Source organism: Asterias rubens, chromosome 7 (genome assembly GCF_902459465.1).
Source record: "Asterias rubens chromosome 7, eAstRub1.3, whole genome shotgun sequence".
Lineage (NCBI taxonomy): Eukaryota > Metazoa > Echinodermata > Asteroidea > Forcipulatida > Asteriidae > Asterias > Asterias rubens.
The window spans coordinates 3758991-3779347 of NC_047068.1; the positions used below are offsets into that span (position 1 = coordinate 3758991).

At 38.8% G+C, this 20357-nt stretch overlaps 1 protein-coding gene across 1 annotated transcript; it reads left to right on the plus strand.

Annotated features, from left to right (window-relative positions):
• The first annotated feature begins 3177 nt into the window (after positions 1-3177).
• LOC117292563 (allatostatin-A receptor-like) lies at positions 3178-20155 on the plus strand. The gene is made up of 2 exons (XM_033774667.1): positions 3178-3969; positions 19018-20155. Exons 1-2 carry the CDS (start codon positions 3449-3451, stop codon positions 19736-19738), a joined length of 1242 nt encoding a protein of 413 aa, XP_033630558.1. The 5' UTR covers positions 3178-3448; the 3' UTR covers positions 19739-20155.
• The last annotated feature ends 202 nt before the right edge of the window (positions 20156-20357 follow it).

A 20357-nucleotide genomic window follows, 5' to 3' on the forward strand; every position in this document is an offset into this window, starting at 1 on the left:
GGTGGTGGGGAAGTGCCTATATTATGTGATACAAACGTGTGGTTTGACACACAGTCAGAGCAACGAGAAAGGATTTCTCTATGGTCAGAGTATGCCTCGAGAAAGATGGCTGTATAGGGAAATGGCAGGTGTTTTTTTTTTCTAAAATAAAAATAAAAATAAAAATAGGTGTAGAACAACGAGCAACGGCAGCCATTTTGAAAACTTTGAAAATTGTCCGGTATACTATATCGAGAACTACGATGGCCCTATAGCCAAACATCTTTCTCTCATTACTACTCTTCTCTGTGCCAAAGTCCAAGCAGTGTATCACGGTCATGCGCGTGTCAGTGCTAAAATTTAACAATGGAGTCCTATGTTGATACATATAGAACGCTTGAGACGCTTTGCGCGTATAATGGAGCAGCTGTCTCGCGAGACAGTTGCGAGAGAGCCGTTTCACTATATCACCGCGACAGAAATATTAACGACTTGTACATAAGTCTACATGGCAAAATAAAGTATGACTCACGTGATGCCTTTTGCAACAATACAATTACAAGGATCTGTTTACACTGTGTGGCATTTAAAGGCACTGGACACGTTTGTTAATTGTCAAAGACCAGTATTCTCACTTGGTGTAACCCAACATATATGCATACAATAACAGACCTGTAAAATTAAGGCTCAATTGTTCATCGAAGTTTCAATAGAATAATGAAAGAAAAAACACCCTTCTTGGACTATCTTGTGTGCTTTCAGATGCATAATAAAGGGCTTCAGCTGACGCATTCTATTATTTGAGTGAGAAATTACTTCTTTCTCGAAAACTACGTTACTTCAGATGGAGCCATTTATCACAATGTTTTATACTACCAACATCTCTCCATTTCTCGTTACCAAGTAAGATTTCATGTCAACAATCATTTTGAGTAATTACACAACTAGTGCCGTCAACATAATGATAGCGCTCATTTGTTTCTCAATAACTGTATCAATAACTGGTTTCCATTAAGTGCGTATGAATTGAACAGATTTAGCGCGTTATAAACCAATTTTGTCGATTTAAACGTCCAATGGAATTGACGCTTCACAATATAGGCCCTACATGTTTTTCTTTCTCTTGTTTCCATTAAATCCAAAATGACACTGAAACTTTGTTATTTCTGCTACAGCCACGGGTTTTGTTTTATGTTGTTTTACTTTTATTAGATATTGACTAACTGTATCAATAACTGGTTTCCATTAAGTGCGTATGAATTGAACAGATTTAGCGCATTATAAACCAATTTTGTCGATTTAAACGTCCAATGGAATTGACGCTTCACAATATAGGCCCTACATGTTTTCGTTTCTCTTGTTTCCATTAAATCCAAAATGACACTGAAACTTTGTTATTTCTGCTACAGCCACGGGTTTTGTTTTATGTTGTTTTACTTTTATTAGATATTGACTTTGTTCATACCATAATGTCAAAGATAATCTTTCCTTTTATGCGTCTCTACTCCAAGGACAGCCGAGAAAACTAGAAGATGTTTTCATAACATTTTCTCTCGACTACCTTGGGAAATTAAAAAGAAAATTGATAACTCAACCCAAGTTGAGGGTTGGCTTTTTTTCCAGAGATGTTTTCGCTGACATCCCGCTGAACTACATTGGAAGCGGTGAAAATATGAGACATCGCACCATTTCGTGTGGATATAAAGGCCGTTGTATCTGAGTTTTTGTTACGATAATGTAAGCTGAACATCACGAGACACTCTTTGCACATACGACACTATAACTTTGATAGATTCTGATTGGTTAGGCCCAAGTCACGTTGGGTGTAACACAATTCTGATTGGTCAGGCCCCAGTCAAGTTGGGTGTATAAGATAACAGACCTCTGAGCCAACATAGACGCACTTTACACATCCATCCGGAACGCTTCTTCTGTAGAACAGTTTAAAGGACTTTTAAAAACACACCTGTTTAATCGTTCCATCCTAATGTGTTTTTGATTCAGTCTCTTTTTGTAGTTTTGCTTTTATTGGCTCTATTCTATGTTGGGCTATTGGTTGCTTTATCCCTAGCGCTTTGCATCCTTTGGAAGAGGCGCTTTATAAATTCGGTTATTTTTATTATTATTATTATCATTATTATTATTATTATTATTATGATTAATAACATGTACACTCTAAAAACTACAGGGTTGAATCCAACACTTGAGTTCGGTGAGTGACTACACTTTGAAAGTGTAGAATCCAGCGTTTTGTTTGTCAAATCTAGCATTTAAAATTGTTGATCCAACGCAAAAAGGGTTAATGCAACAATTTAAGTGATATTTCAACATTTCTCACAAAAAATCCCTTGAATTGTTGGATCAGCTTTTTAAACGTTAAACTGGCACTTAAATTGTTGACCAGAATACTTTAAAAAGCTGGATTTAACAAATAAAATGCTGGATTCAACACTTTCGAAGTGTAGTCATTCACCGAACTCGTGCATGTGTTGGATTCAACTCTGTAGTTTTTGGAGTGTATATCCATTCCACAATCTCATGTGCTGATATCACATACAAATTATGGTTTACATAAGAACAAACTACACTTAAACATGGTTTATAAGGAAAACGGGCAGGGTAAGTGAAATGGAGGCAAGCCCGGTAAGCGTTTACTTGATTCAACAAAAAATCTGGATAAATCTTCAAATCGACCATTCATTAAAAGCGGACAGCCCCACCTGGTCAAACACAGAGTGAAACTACAATATCCCAAAACGTTCATGTCACAGATTTCAAATTGTATTCAAGCCGCAAGAGGGCGTCCTACCGTTTAAATTCACTTCAATCGAATCCGATCCAGGTACTTAAGTATAAAACAAGTTATAAATAAATGCATTTGTAACAAACAAAAACCATAATGATCTTTACTTACAGGCAATTTTAATCACGAAAAGCACTATAACGAGCTCGTGTTAACCATTCCCGAATGACGATTATCTGGTAACTGAATGAACCGATTAGTATTAAAAGAGAAACGAAAACGCCCCTTTCGTTAATAATAAAAGTCACCCCAACCGCTCCGTATATGCGCAGACGCGATGTATTAAATCGACGTATAGAGGAACTCGCCGTTTCATTCGGAGCGCTTTTCTCTGTATGATACCTGATATAATACAGATGACTGTGGAGTTTAGCTCAGTGGAAAAAGTGGCTGGATTGATGGATGGTGATATCACGAGTCCGTCTCTTTCATTGGGTGTGCAGAAAGTACACATTGTCAAAAAACAAAATCACTTGGGATATCGGCGCAAGGTGTGGTGATGTCTTTAAGGAACAGCTATAGCAACACCATATAAAAACGACTGGGACACTGTGAGAAAAAAACACTGCCGAATTCGTTTTCTTGCAGATTGTTCTGAAGTGGTGATGCTGAGCAGTTTCCCCTAGCAGTTCTTCTCTAGCAACTTGATACTGTCAACAACCGGCAATGTTGCCGCTAAATCACGACAAGGATGATGGGGTGATGACGACGACCGCCGTGAGCTGGGTACTAGGCTCCAGGTCAGTCAGCCTTAATACTTCTGATGAGGATGTATCTTCCTCCGATTACAGCTATTCTTGGTCTTCACTGTCTGGTATCAACTCACAGGAAGGTCTTGATACATGGATTCCAATCGTTCTCTTCACCTTCATGTTCCTGGTGGGTGTACCGGCGAACGCTGTGGTCCTCTTCGTCCTACTCCGCAATGGAATCTGCCGCACGAACATCAACCTGTTCCTCCTCAATCTCGCCCTGGTTGACTTCATCTTCCTGGTGTTCAAAGTACCTCTTAAGCTCAACTCGTATATCGTGTCGTCTCGGATCATCTGGTCGTTTGGGACAGTCGTCTGCAAGCTGAGTACTTATTTACTCTACGTGAATATGACTGTGAGCATTTTGACGTTAGTGGCTCTGGCTGTCAACCGTTATAATGCTGTGATGCGTCCGGTAAGCTCTCGTAGTAAGAGGTAAGTAAGATGTCACGTAAATAGTTACTAGTCACCCATCAGTTAACAAAAGGCATTGCAAACATTAGGTTTCAAAACATCAAAGTATGTGCATAAAACTACTTTAAAACGTTGTTAAAATGTGGAAATAATACTTTAGGATTTGAATGGTGGAAATACGATGTTGAAAGGTTTACGTGGGTTTCAACTCGACGTTTCGATCAGTATGCTCTGATCGTCTTCTGGAGAAAAACAAATAACTTTTTGTTGATTGACGTCTATCAGCTTTTAATCATCACATCGTATACACCTGGAAATCTTCATCACCTTATAAGTGGTCATTTCCATCAAGTTAGGAGTTCATGTTTTGTCAGGAATTATGCGGGCTAGTTTGGTTTGAGAATGTCGACAAAAAGTACCCAGGGATGCGGAATTATTTGCTTGCAAATAGCAGAAAACCAGACATAGCTTGAAAATGACATTGTCTTTTAAAGGCCTTTTTCACTAGAAGCCGTTTTAATATAGGCTGGACTAAAATGACACCGATGTGTAGAAGAAAAAAAAACATCTCCCGAGTCGTGCAAAAGCTGTCCTTCAAATGATCCTCGTTATTTTTAACAGAGACTTAGACTTGCAAAACATAGAAACAACGTTAAAATCACTGCGATGCGTCGTGTGAAACGATTACCGCGCCATTTAACATGGATCCTCTATATCTCCCTAACGGCGAAATTTCTCAAGCACAGAAAAAGTGTCAAGATTCAATTGAGTTTTATTTTCTATTAATCCGACACGTAATTGAGTTGTCTTGAAGGATGGACCTACGCTCGGAGTACTGCTTAAAGGCACTGGACACCTTTGGCAAATGTCAAAGACCAGTGTTCTCCTGTGGTGTATCCAAACATATGCATAACATAAAAAACCTGTGGAAATTTGGTTTCAGTTGGTCATCAAAGTTGCAAGAAAATAATGAAAGAAAAACACCCTTGTTGCACAAATGTGCACAGATACCTAAAAAGGGCTTCAGGTCTGAATTATTTTAATATTTGAGTGAGAAATTACCTCTTTCTCGTTTCTCACAATGTGTTCTACTAACAACAGCTCTCCATTGCTCATTGCCGAGTAAGTGTTTGTGCTAATAATTTAGGACCAAAAGAGTCGAGTGCTTCTAAATGACTCTGAACATATGTAGTAATTGTTGGAAGAAAGGCCTTTGTTTAATGCGAAATCAACAATCAAACAATATTTCTGCTTTGCAATCGTGAAATAAATCGCATCCATGGTGTAAGTTACACCAAAGATGTTCTAATATAAGCATAAATGATAAGACAAAAAGTTTAATTATCTGTAAGTACACACATTCAGCAAATTTATAAAAAAAATCAAATTAATGATGTATTCAACACGTATCAAAACCTCTCTTGAAAACCCCCCGACACAAAACAAACACTCCGACAAACACACACATAAAACAAACGCAAAATCGTGTACAAAAGATTACACGTAAGAAAATAAAACAAATGAGAGGAAATACTTCATCTCTGTAGACTTGTATAACAGGGAGTGTCGTGGCCGAGCGGTTAAGAGCACCGAATTCAAACTCTAGTGTTTCTGATCAACAGAGTGTGGGTTCGAGTGTGGGTTCGAATCCCCAGCCGTGGCACTTGTGTCCTTAAGCAAGACACATAACCATTGCTTTGTCCTTCGGATGGGACGTAAAGCCGTTGGTCCCATGTGTTGTGTAAACGCATGTAAAAGAACCCAGTGCACTTATCGAAAAGAGAAGGGGTTCGCCCCGGTGTTCCTGGCTGGATTGGCAGCATATTGCGCCATAGCACCTTGTATACCTTTACATGGTGCTTAAGGATTAGGTCTTATATCTCAAAATTCGCCCCACTCCTTGCAGTAATAATACCTGGCGCTTTGTATCCTTTGGCAAAAGGCGCGTTACAAATACGGTTATTATAATCAAAGAGAATGTGAGTATAGAAGAATGGGCCAAGGTTTGTGGAAAACGTCTAGACGGACGAACCAACAATCACGAAGACAAGGCAAAACACAAATTTGCAAAACAAAACAAAACCCATCATGGCCGCAAGTAATTCATGTTTTTGGTTCATGAAGCCATAACCGGAAAAGACTGTGACGACTTTGACAAAATGTCTCTACTTTTATAACATAACACCTTTATAACACTTTTATATTTGTTATGTTATTGTACAATTGGAACTTACATTTCATGTACTTTTGAATACCTGATGATTAAAGCAAATCTACTGCAATTAAATTCAAGACAGACTTAGTCTGAGAAAACCATCCCAAATCAGGAAATATCCCGAATAAAGCACGGGCGTGAGGATCATGTTACAGGTTCTAACATTCAGATTACAACGGTGTTAGATAAACTGTTTGCTTATAGAGGAGCCGTTTGTGGAATAATAATGGAAATTAGTTACGAAACGCGCAGTTCAACTAAAGAACAAATTTAGAAACACTTAACTGTGTTGTTTGACAAACTGGTCTTTAGCTCCTGTGCCTGCACCCATGGTAGGCATAAGCCATTTTGAGACATGGTGAACACATTCATGACACTACTGGGTTCGGGTAAATTTGTCTGTTATTATATTTATTGACCAAACCAACAGCGGACGAGCCGCCAATTACAGGAAAGGATACAAAAAAAAAACACAATAAGAAATATTCATATAGCCTATATAAAAACAATCTGATATGTACAAAGTTAACAATTAAAATAGAATCATCTTAGGAAAGAAAATTAAAGCATACATTGAAGATTAAGTAAAATAAAATAGGGAACAGAAACAGACCACCATGAACGACTGTGAAAATATATTTAAAATAAATTTTAAAAGCAAAAGCCTACATTAAATTATAAACAGAATAAACGATAAAAAGACAAGGGAAAAAAAAGAAAGAGAAAAAAAAACAAAAAAACAAAAAACAGTGAACTCCTATAGTGTCCGCCATACCTTAAAAAAAAAAATGCTACTGGAATTCTGTCTCGTGAACATGAAAGACGTTGGAGTACAATTGTTGTTATCAAGACACCAACTTGGAGTGACAGTAAAACACCAACTTGGAGTGACAGTGAAACACGACTATCAACAAACAACGGGGTTAAACGTAACAGGCCGGTGGGTGTGGTGAGTGTTTTTCAACCGGCACTACGAGAGGGTTAGAGTGTGAGCGACAACCGCTCATCGCTTACATCCCCTCCGTCTGGCCACTTACACAAACCTCGGTTGTCTCAAATTACCTGAAGGGGATTCAAGCCAATGGTTTACGTCATGACTAGGACCAATTTCATAGGGCTGATTATAAGCAGCAAACATTGCTTTTAACAATTTCCTGCTATTAGCAGAAATTAGCCGGATACCATCTCGGTTTGTACTTGTGACATCATAGTAGTTTGGCTGGTAACCTAAATCTGGTAAGCATAATTTTGTTATGCTTAGCTATACTTTGTGTGATATGCAGCTGCTAAATGAAGCCCTGGTGTGTATTATGGGTAAAACCGAAATCAATATTCTTTATCACTGATGCAAACTTCCATCTATTAAATGGTGTGTTTAGCTATGCTCATAAATTTACGGTTTTACAGTTCTAAACAGAGATATAGGTACACACAAAATGTGCGTCGGAAGGATTAAAGAACGCTTAAAAATAAAGATTAAAGGTTACAGAGAACAATTCATATATTAAAATACGGACACGAAGTAACACGAAAAAAATCGGCAAAATCCCTGATTGATTAAGGATATTAAAAAAAAAAAAAAAATGCAAGCTAGTTTTTAAGTTAAATCTAACCACTCAGTGTTGCAAAGCCACTTTAACAAATAATAAAGATGTTTAAGTAGGTTTGGTAATTATGGCCGTAACAACTATTGTTTTTTTAGAGGCCTAAACAAAGGACGAAGGGTCTTGAGAAACATTTCACTTCGAAAGAAGGTGGTTGTTTACGCCCCAATGGTTGAATCTGAGAATCCTTACTGCGGTAACGCTTCCCAGATTGTGTATTTCTATCAGGCATTATTCTTCATGCATGATTTTCGGCGATATCTCAAATAATGCGACCACTTCTTGAAATGAAATGTTCACTTGTCATTTTCATTGCATATACCTTCATGTAGATTAAAGGCAGTGGACACTATTGGTAATTACTCAAAATAATTATTAGTAAACCTTACTTGGTGACGAGTTATGGGGAGAGGTTCATAGTGTAAAACATTGTGAGAAACGGCTCTCTATGAAATGATGTAGTTTTCGAGAAAGAAGTGTTTTTCCACAAATTTGATTTCAAGACCTCAGAATTAGATTCTGAGGTCTCGAAATCAAGCATCTGAAAGCACACAACTTCGTGTGACAAGGGTGTTTTTTCTTTCATTATTATCTCGCAACTTCGACGACCAATTGAGCTCAAATTTCCACAGGTTTATTATTTTTTGCATATGTTGAGATACACCAAGTGAGAAGACTGCTTTGACAACTATGTTAATAGGGCCCAGTGTCCTTAAAAGAATCCAAGTGATGTCAAAGACTGTAAAACCATAACGACATTTTGTACAACTTTGCCATGGTGACATTATGAGCTTTGTAATGCAATTATTCTGTAGTCTAGAAACGGAGCCCTGGGGCATCACCCAAAACATTGACTTCCTTACATTGGTGATGGAATGACAATCATTCAAACAACACTGTAGGTACTCATCATCCAAGACGACTTACGTCTTCTATAAGGAGACAACATCTCAAAACGAAATACGTCGACGTCTAGCAAAGATTATTTGACGGTCAACTAGTCAGCGTTTGCTCTCATGTTTTTCAGTGACAGTACATTTTCATTTCACTAGTCCGTCAGCATTGGCATAGCTCATATTAAACATGGATGCTTTTCAACTTTGAAGTATAGCCAGCCAGATCACTTAAAGCAATTGGACCCTTTCGGTAAACAGTATTGTCCAAGGCCCACACTTCGTGTATCACAACTTCTATATCAAATAACAAACCTGTAAAAATTTAGGCTCAATCGGTCATCGGAGTCGGGAGAAAATAACGGGAAAACCCACCCTTGTATCCGCGCGTTTCGCCGTGTCATGACATGTGTTTAAAATAAATCAGTAATTCTCGCTATCGAGAATTGATATTGTTTTACTGTTTTCTCAAAAAGTAAAGCATTTCATGGAATAATATTTCAAGAGAAGTCTTTCAAATGATTTCAATTGCCGGATAAAGATATTATCAGAAGACTGGATTTTTAAAGTATATGCCTATATTTAATCAATACATCTGGATAAAAGTTATTATTTGGGTTTTACTCAATCCAATTTAAGCGGGGAAACTCTACAGGCTACAAACGGAAAGACTTAGAACACTGAAGTGCTGAAGGGATTTTTGTCTGAAACGCCTTTTTGGGAAACGAGATTCAATAGACACTATGTGGGTGAAGCCCACACTGTGTCGCTCTATACAACCGTCTGTATGTTTGCTAAAGGTACTATTCTGGGAATTCTGCATTTGATTCCTTGCGAAAACAAACAAGAAAGTAAGCAAGCAAACAAACAAACAAACAAACAAACCTACAAACAGACAATACCCGACAAACAAAAAACAAACAGATAATAATTCATAGTTCATATAAAACACAGTAGCTATTTGCAATCTATACATCTTTGAACGGTCTTTGAAAAGTTTAACAAAATGTGGCACCAGTTATGACACTTGACATCTTCCGACACAATCCATGCAAGACACACTCTTGAAAACCACTCTTCCCTTATGATAACTGAACTGGGTTCACTTCATTAACAAACCACAAATAACCCACGGCTTTGCGTCCCATCCGAAGGACTCAAATGACATGACTGGGACCTGAACCCGCACCCTAATAAACATAACAAAATTGAAGGTTAGTTGGTTAAACAAAGAAACAAAGAAACAAAGAAACAAAAAAAAAACAACAAAGAAACAACGAAACAAACAACCAAAAACAAACAAACAAACAAACAAACAAACAAACAAACAAACAAACAAACAAACAAACAAATAATAATTTATAGTTCATAAAAAAACACAATATCTATTCGCAATCTATACATCTTTGAACGGTCTTTGAAAAGTTTAGCAAAATGAGACACCAGTTATGACACTTGACATCTTCCGACACAATCCATGCAAGACACACTCTTGAAAACCACTCTTCCCTTATGATAACTGAACTGGGTTCACGTCATTAACAAACCACAAATAACCCACGGCTTTGCGTTCCATCCGAAGGACTCAAATGACATGACTGGGACCTGAACCCGCACCCTAATAAACATAACAAAATTGAGTTTGGTGCACTAACCGCTCGGACATACAGGGTAAGCTTTAAAGACACCGGACACTATTGGTAATTGTCAAAGACCAGTCTTCTCACTCGGTGTATCTCAACATAATTATGCATCAAATAACAAACCTGTGAAAAGTTGCGAGATATTAATGAAAGAAAAACACCCTTGTCGCACCATGGTCACACACAGTTGTGTGCTTTCAGATGCTTGATTTCGAGACCTCAAATTATAAAGGTCTCGAAATCAAATTCGTGGAAAATTACTTCTTTCTCGAAAACTACGTCACTAAAGAGGGAGCTATCAACCTCTCCCCATTACTCGTAATCAAGAAAGGTTTTATGCTAATAATTATTTTGAGTAATTACCAATAGTGTCCACTGCCTTTAAGTACATGTATGTGTAATTTTTCAGAAAAACAAAAGAGTATACTGCTCCTTGCGCTTAGTAGGCGGCTTATATGTATTAGGTGTTTTGATACAGATGAAATAAATAACAGACAAAATAAATAAGTATTTCAATTCTACTGGGGGAACATTATAAAACAAAATGTCCAGCTTCGAGCTTTTTTCATTGTTACAATCAAACATCCAGAGATTTGACAGGAATGAAGTGCTGTAAGTCAGTAATGTCAGCTCGAGTAGCCGATTTATGTTAAAATCTTCTACACAATTCTGATACACCATAGGCGACAATGTCTCGTGATAGAAAAACAAAAGAGTATACTGCTCCTTGCGCTTAGTAATGAGAGTCTCTCGTTGAGTGCTCTAAACCATACACAAGGCGGCTTATATGTATTAGGTGTTTTGATACAGATGAAATAAATAACATACAAAATAAATACGTATTTCAATTCTACTGGGGGAACATTATAAAAAAAAATGTCCAGCTTCGAGCTTTTTCCATTGTTACAATCAAACATCCAGAGATTTGACAGAAATGAAGTGCTGTAAGTCAGTAATGTCAGCTCGAGTAGCCGATTTATGTTTAAGTCTTCTATACACAATTCAGATACACCATAGGCGACAATGTCTCGTGAATATTCTTTTTCACGAAATAAACTACAAGGTTTAAAGGAAGTGGACACTATTGGTAATTACTCAAAATAATTATTATTAAACATAAAACCTAACTTGGTAATGAGTAATGGGGAGAGGTTGATAGTTTAAACAATTGTGAGAAACGGCTCCCTCTGAAGTGACTATAGTTTTCGAGAAAGAAATAATTTTCCGCGAATTTGATTTCGAGACCTCAGATTTAGAATTTGGGGTCTCAAAATCAAGCATCTCAAAGCACACAGCTTCGTGTGACAAGGTGTTTTTTCTTTCATCATTATCTCGCAACCTCGACGACCAATTATTGAGCTAAAATTTTTACAGGTTTGTCATTTTACGCGAATTTTAAGATACACGAAGTGAAAAGACTGGTCTTTGACAATTACCAATAATGTGCAGGTCTTTAAGATCCTTGCCGAAGGCTTACATTACATCCCCGTAATGTTTTCCCTGCTTTTTAGCAGACTTCGCGGTAATACCTCAAAAATCACCGAGCAAATACATGTATGTCAGACTAGCGTTTACACTCCATAGCTGTACGCCAATCGACACGCTCACACTACCAGGCATGCAACTGTAACCTCACCAAAATAGAGACAATTACAAAACTACAATGATTTTGTATAGTAATTTTCAATTTTGAATGGTAAAATTGAGAATTATAAAAAAGAGGAAATTCAGCATTTAATGTTTTCGAACTAAGGGCATTTGTAGAAAAAACACACCTAAAAACGATAGAAGATTAATGTTATTTAGTTTTGTTCTAACTCGTGCAAACAAACAACCATAAAATGCGTGGGACGGATTTTGTAAATGACCTCACGCCGTCAGCCAATGCTTTTAGGAGGCATGTATTAATCTCTTTACGAACCAAGACTGCCATCGTAAAATCACCTTGCTTACCTAAAACATGTTTTTGTTATAAACGAATTTACGGTTGTTCCGTAAAATAAGTCGAAACGTCACCGAAGAGAATTGGGCGCAAGCGATTCGGCACAGTCAATACTGAGTAAAATTGTTTTTCAAGAAAACAAAGCTTGAAAGTTTGATTGGTTTTCTGGCATTCATAAGTGAATTTAATTAAGACGCAGGCAGTCCAAGAACAAGACCAAGACCAAGACCAAGACCAGTTTATTTTGAGGTTGAACTCTCCATGGGAACAGGAAAATATGTTGTTGTTGTTGTGGTAAATCTAGACAAATGAGTGTGACATTTTAATGAGCCATATTTTGTGTTACCGGGAGCCATTTTAGAACTTATAAGGCGTCCTATAACTGGTTTTCCCAAGCACACACGATTTAGTCTCACGCACCTAAAGTGACAAACTGTTTTCCTTAGAGGTTTATACCAATAGCACATTCTCTGGGGATATACATTTGTCAAGAATAGACAATAACAAAATTTACCCCGTTAGCTCCAACGTTTATTATGTAGCCTTCTAACGGTAAACCGGAGATCAGATAAAGCCCGAAATATAACCCGTAGGTTATCTAGCTCCAATCTCCGGTTCAATTATAGTGTTTCCGTTATATTTGAATGTCGATTCAGCCCACGTGCGTTGCTGCGTCCTGTCGGGACGGAGAAAATCATTATTCACCCCAGAGCAGTTTTGGTTCTGGCTCGATTGTCTTTAAAGCTGCTGCCGATTTCACGAAACGCTAGGATTAACCATGTCTCAAGTTAGGACCAGGGTTAGTAACTCGTCCTAACTTGGGATGGATTCAATGCGTTCTTAACAGTGCTTTATGGCTAAGGGACTTAACTCGTCCCAAGTCCTAAGGCCAATCTAAGTTGGAAAATTTGGTGAAACCGACGGCTGGATACCGTAACATTTGGTAATGTTGTCAAAAACCGGTATTCTCACTTGGTGTATCCCGATATATGCGCAATGTGAACATTTTGTCTCAATTGCACATCGAAGTTACAAGGATAGTAATGAAAGAAAAAAACATACTTGTTCCACCAACTTGTGTGCTTTGAGGTGCATAATAAAAGGCCTCAGGCATGAACTCTATTACTATTTAAAGGTGGTGTCAAAGACAAGCCTTCACAATTGGTATATCTCAACATATGCATAAAATAACAAACCTGTGAAAATTTGAGCTCAATCGAAGTTCGAAGTTGCGAGATAATAATGAAAGAAAAATAACCCTTGTTACACGAAGTTGTGTGCGTTTGGATGGTTGATTTCGAGACCCTAAGTTCTAAATCTGAGGTCTCGAAATCAAATTCGTGGACAATTACTTCTTTCTCGAAAACTATGGCACTTCAGAGGGAGTCATTTCTCACAATGTTTTATACCATCAATCTCTCCCCATTACTCGTCCCCAAGAAAGGTTTTATGCCAATAATTATTTTGAGTAATTATCAATCGTGTCCACTGCCTCTAAGTGAGAAATTACCTCTTTCTCCAGGAACAACGTCACTTTAAAGGGAGCCGTTTCTCACAATGTTTTATACTATCAACCTCTCCCCATTACTCTTTACGAAGAAAGGTTTTACGCTTACAATAATGCTGAGCAATTCCCAATAGTGTCCAGTGCCTTTAAAAGTAATTCAAGATCCCTTGCGTAGTATTTTGTTGACGTGGGTTTTGCTACTTGATTGGCAAATTGGTTTGATTAGAATCAAGTATCAGTCTAGGTGTTTAAGAGGGCAACCTGCCGTGGGATACTCACTTAAGGCGTATATTGGAGTGACACTCCATCGAGTATCAATATCAAGAATCAAGACACAATCAGTAGGCTTATTTTGCCTCACTTTGCCATAGTTTCCTGTGTATTATAGTAACGGCATGTAACATGATAAATGACATAAATGCATTGGAAAGAACTATTGACTAACAGATAAAACCCTTGCACAAAATGGATGAACCTAACACGTTGATATGGGACATGACGTGCGGCTCGTCCCATATCGTGTAAAAATGTAGTCCGGTTCGAGCCGGGCTACAATATACCTTGATAACGGTGTGATCATCTTTTGTTTATACTCCATTCCACCCTCTAAATGTAAACGAGTGAAAAACACTCGAGTTGTCCCTCATTTGGCTCTTCAAAGAGTGCTTTTCACTTCTTTTTTTCTTCATTTAGAGAGCAACTCATTGTAACCAAACTGAGGGTGCACGAAATAATAGTCCGGTGCCATGCGCAATGAATGTTAGCATTCATTACTTATATTGGAAACAGGGAACATGACCAAGATGGTGACAACATTAAGGTCTGGGGTACAGGTTCAGTGTTGTAGCTACATTATATGGAAAATATATTAGGGCTACATTTAGCTCTTGACCATTCAGGTTATATGGGACTAAATGTACGTGGGTCCCGGCTATTGCACATTTAGCTCTGAGCTCTATTTAGGTATTTTTACACAGTAAAATGTATAACTACATTAATGTTGTGTTTTATATACGACTGTTGGGCAACATTTACATGTGGCACCAGCAGATAAAAACAATGTCTGGAAACACTAAAGCTGTCCTCAGAATACCTGTCCAGGGAGTGAGTGATGATGATCATGTGACCATTGCCAATACAATTAATGATCAGTTTGTGAAGGTTTCTTCTCATATCCCCCCACTGGATCTTAATGTTCTGGAGGCCTACTTACCAGCCATGGAACCTCCACCATCACTCTATCCTTGGGAAGTGTACACTGAGCTCAAAAAAGTCAAATCCAACAAAGCAACTGGTCCCGATGGAATTTCTCCCAAGCTCGTTAAAGAATTTGCCTATGAGTTGAGTTCACCTTTAACTGATGTGTTGAATTGCTCGTACAAAGAGGGTGTGGTGCCTAAGCAATGGAAAAAGGCCATAGTAGTGCCAATACCAAAAACGAACCCCCCTACAGCTGATAAACTCAGGCCAGTTTCTTTGACTGACTGCTTTGCAAAGATTGGGGAGGGTTTTGTAACAAACTGGGTTTTGGATGATATTCAAGACAAAATTGACCCACAGCAATTTGGCAATGTCAAAGGCATTTCGACCTCCCATTATTTAGTTAGTCTCCTTCATTCACTCCATCAAAGTGCCGACAAGGTTGACAACATTGGGACGGTGGTTCTGACGGATTTTTCCAAGGCGTTCGATATGATTGATCATACCATCCTCATTGAAAAATTTATCCGCTTGGGAGTCCGTAGATCCATCGTCCCTTGGTTGTGTGACTTTGTCAGCAACCGCGCCCAATGTGTACGATACAACCAAGCACTCTCAGAGTACAAGGTTCTCAGTGGAGCTCTCCCGCAAGGAACTAAACTCGGCCCCATTGGTTTCCAGGTTGTTATTAATGACGCTGCTCATGATTTGGGTGAAAAGATTAAGTGCTGGAAATATGTGGATGACTTGACATTTGCTGAAAATCGTTCCTGCTTCCAGCCTAGTGGGCTGCAAGTAGTTCTTGATGAATTTACTGAATGGACCAACACCAACAAACTCAGCCTGAATCCCTCCAAGTGTCAAGCCATCCAAACATGTTTCAAAACTAAACCCCCACCACATGCCGAGTTGAGCATTGCGGGAGTCCCTCTGAACTTTGTATCTGAGGCAAAGGTCCTAGGAGTCTGGCTACAGAATGACCTACGATGGGATAAAAATATCAATGAAATTTCTAAGAAAGCCAATCAAAAACTGTATATGCTCCGACTGCTTAAGAGGTTTGGATTTAATGATGTTGAACTCATAACAATTTATAAAAGTTATGTGAGGCCTGCTGTTGAATATGCGGATGTTACTTGGTCTTCCTCAATTACTGCTGCCCAGGAGAAGACTCTGGAGCACCTGCAAAAACGTGCATGCAGAACAATTTTGGCACAGCGCTATACTTCGTATGCGGATGCTATGCAGCTTTGCGGGCTTGAGTCTCTTGCTGATAGGAGGGTGAAACATTGTCTCAGCTTGGCCGAAGGACTTGCCAAGTCAGAACGTACATATGATCTTCTCCCTCCTACCAGACGGGAGTCTCACGCCCGCAACCTGCGTAATGCACATCATTATTCACACTTACGCACCAGGACATCACGATTCAAAAACAGCCCAATACCCTATTTCATCAGCTTGCTGAACAAGTAGAATATTTTGCTCTGTGCACAGCTTTTAATAACTTTTTTTTTTTTTAATTAGTGCCACCACCTCAAATCTGTGCTAGATTATTACTCGCATTTTGATTATTAATAAAACTGCCCGTGCTTACTTTTTACCAGTTATCTAAATAGGGCCTTTATATTCCTTGTGAGCAGCTTTTTAATTTGTTCCTTTTTTCAATGATTTGTGTTGTTTTTATATTGTAAATTGTCATGCAATTTGGCCTTCGGGTCACAATGTGATAATGTGAATAAAAATATACCAATATACCAATATACCAACATGTGGGCTACATGTACCGGTATGGACTAATACAATTATGTGAGTAACATTTAGCTCTGGGTTACATACTTCATTTAGGGCCGTACAAATATTAAATGCCAAATAATAAGTTATATGGCGTTGTTAAGTTTCGCACAACTATCGCAACTTGGTATGTGAACGCAAGTGAGTGCATAATCGTACTCACTTTGTTTTTGATTTATTATAACGTCCGAATGAATTTGGATTTCATCTTAACCTCAAACCAGTATCATACAATTCAACAATTAAGTTTTTAACAGTATTGTTTTGAAAGTTGACGAACTGAATGTGGGATGTGCTGGTTTAAAAACTAAAAGGATAAGATTTAATATACTCTATATAAAAATTAAAACAAACCAAATAAAAACACAGGGAAATACAGTCCCTTTTAAAATGATTTTGGATTCAGCCGTGCCCGAGTAAGACGTGGGCACAGTGTAGTGTAATGCGTTTCCCTTTAGACCAGTTAATGGAAATACACACGGGGATACTCTACTTTTTTGGTTCAATCATAGAAAATGTCTGCTGATTAATCTAGGGATTTGAATCGTCTAGACGACAAAAAGGCAATGTGCAAAAGAGCGAAAACCATTATCGTAATCGGAGGGTGGGTTGATACTCAACAAAATGACTCTTTACAGATCTCGAATAAAACATGTTTTTGTTTTGTGAAAAGCTTTTTTGCAAATTGAGGAGTTTCTGGCAATCTGAAGAATGTGTCCCCATGGCGACCAGCCAGTGTATGCTTTGATATTGCGTCACAGCGTGTACCACCCATATATTGTCCTAATTTGTTGTTGTCATTCGTCTCGCTTGTCACTCTGTTTTGTCACAGTAGTTACTCAATAGTTTCCGGAGAGTAGTTAATGGTATATTAATTATAACGTAATGCCTGAAGAGCCGTTGAACTCTTTGGACGTTAAAGGCACTGCAGCCGATTTCACGAAACTCTAGGATTAATCCTAACTCGAGTTAGGACGAGTAACCCGTCTTAACTTAGGATGGGTTCAATGCTACGTATTTGGATACGGGACTCAACTCGTCCTAAGTCCTTAGATTAATCCTAAGTTAGGAAGAGTTTGGTGAAATCGACGGTTGGACACCTTTGGTAATTGTCAAAGACCAATATTCTCACTTCGTGTATCTCCACATTATGTATAAAATAACAAACCTGTATAAGTTCGGGCTCAATTGGTCATCAAAAATGCAAGAGAATAATGAAAAACAACCTTGTTGTATAACTTTGTTACTGAAGCCTTTTATTATTTGAGTGAGAATTACCTCCTTCTCAAAAACTACGTTACTTCAGAGGGAGCTGTTTATCTCACAATGTTTTATGCTATCAACAGCTCTCCATTGCTCGTTACTTAGTAAGTTCGTGCTAACGATTATTTTAAGTTATTACCAATGATGTCCAGTGCCTTTAAGGACCGCAGAGCCGTTGAACTCTATTAGCGTTAGGGTACCTCCGTGACGCTGTTTTAGCAGTGTGAAAACAGGAGGTGTTATACCGTACGGCGCCACGACACGACGGACGAAGGTTCAACCATACAAGGAACGTCACGAAGCGGCGCGGTACAATCATAAATAAAGTCAATATTGTAAATAGTTAATACAAAATATACTATAAGAAACATATTTGTCAGAAGATTACAAAAACATAAATCAGAATAAGTTATAAATATTAGTAAACTTGTGGGTACAGGCATTGTATTAAATCTCTTTTGAGAGAGTGTTGGCTCTGAAAAAAAAAGTTTTTCCTGAAGACAGAGTATAACGTTCGAAACGTCGATACCAAACCGGCTGTTTTTCTATACGCTTATTGGCGGTAAAAACCAGGATTGGTTTAAAAGCTCAAGCATAAAGGAGTTTATAAAGTTGATATAGCACATTAGCGATATATAAACCAGGATTGGTTTAAAAGCTCAAGCATAAAGGAGTTTATAAAGTTGATATAGCACATTAGCCATATATAAACATTTATCATGCTGCCTCCATCTTAGTTATGTTCCTCACATCGAAATTTTGAAAATAGGAACCAGACTTATTGTTGTTCTTCCAGCCTCGGTTTGGTCACATTGATATCAGTCGGAGAAATTCAAGATGGCTGCACCGCAATGAAGGTCTATTGTAGAAATCACCCCTTGCCATTCCTCTCTGATGCTGAAAACAATCTTAGAGTAATGCTCGGTTATGCTCCATGGAATTGCAAACTTAGAGCATCTTGTTGATAATTATTTCCTAATGCACCTTTAACATTATTTGCTTGTATTGCAGAAGCAAAGCCCATGCCATCTTGATGATAGTATTGATCTGGGTGATCGCTTTGGCCAGCCAATCCCCAGCCCTAGCAGCTACAGATACCATTACTATCAACATGATACATGATCGTGTCCCAACAGTCATCTGCGTTGAGAGCTGGTCCTCCTACACTCCTATGAGGATATTCAAGGGTTCCAACTTCATCTTCTTCTACTGCATCCCCCTGGCCGTGGTGACCGTATGCTACCTCCGGATGGCCCGCACCCTACAACGGAGCGCCCAGTTCACCCGGAACGAGAGCGGTGACAGTGCGATGGGGGTGGGGCTACAGCGCCAGCAGAGCTGTCGTCGCAAGGTGGCCCGCATGGTGCATGTATTAGTCGTTGCCTTCGCGGTCTGCATGCTGCCGTGGCATATCTACATGCTCATCTCCTGCAGCCCATCCATCACCCCTGATGCTGCCGTGCATTTCTACATCGGCATCCTCTGCCGTTGGGCTGTGTATCTCAACTCGTGCCTCAACCCCGTGCTCTACTCTTTCTTCAGCCAGAACTTCAGAGTGAGTTTGAAGAAGTCCTTTTGCTGCTGGAACAAAGCCTTGTGCCGCAAGCGAACGTTCATTCCCATCAAGACGGGGATTAAGGGAGTCGCGGAGGGTCTGGACGAGAGTGGTCGAAACTTCGGGTCATCCAGTCAGCAAAGGTCATTCACAACAGTCCTTATGAGGGCCTGTTGATTTGACCTGCTCGATCAAGGGTCGTAAGTGGTAGAAACTTCGGGTCATCCAGTCAGCAGGGGTCATTTACAACAGTCCTTATGAGGGCCTGTTGATTTGACCTGCTCGATCAAGGGTCATTAGTGGTAAACACTTTAGGGTCATCCAGTCAGAAGAGGTCATTCATGTTTGATTTGACCTTCTCGCTCAAGGGTCATTAATGGTAGTGATGGTAAAAACTTCAGGTCATTCACAACAGTGCTTTATGAGGGCCTGTTGATTTGACCTGTTCGATCAAAGGTCATACCGACAAGCATGCACTGATATTTAGTCCTTGAGAAGAACAACATAGAAACAAGGGCAGGGGTACAAGGGTTGACCCACAATATGTACATATGGTGTAGCTTTTAATAGATTTTCAGGCTATTTAATGGCAAATATTTTTCCATGGAAAAAAACAAAATAATCCAAAATCACACTTAAGTGGGAAGAATAACATGCACAACAAGGGTTTAGTTATGTTTCTTACACATACAACGCGAACACAAACCCAAATGTAATTTGCAATCGGGGACCTCCTCTTGTCCCTCTTTGGTTTGTACTTTGTACTTTTTCCGCAACACCTCTCATTGGTTTTGTA

What these genes read in the sequence shown, in the direction of transcription:
- LOC117292563 (XM_033774667.1), top strand. Translation starts at nt 3,449, where the DNA reads ATGTTGCCGCTAAATCACGACAAGGATGATGGGGTGATGACGACGACC. An exon ending in GTAAGCTCTCGTAGTAAGAG is followed by an intron (nt 3,970 to 19,017) that starts GTAAGTAAGATG and finishes CTTGTATTGCAG; the next exon opens with AAGCAAAGCCCATGCCATCT.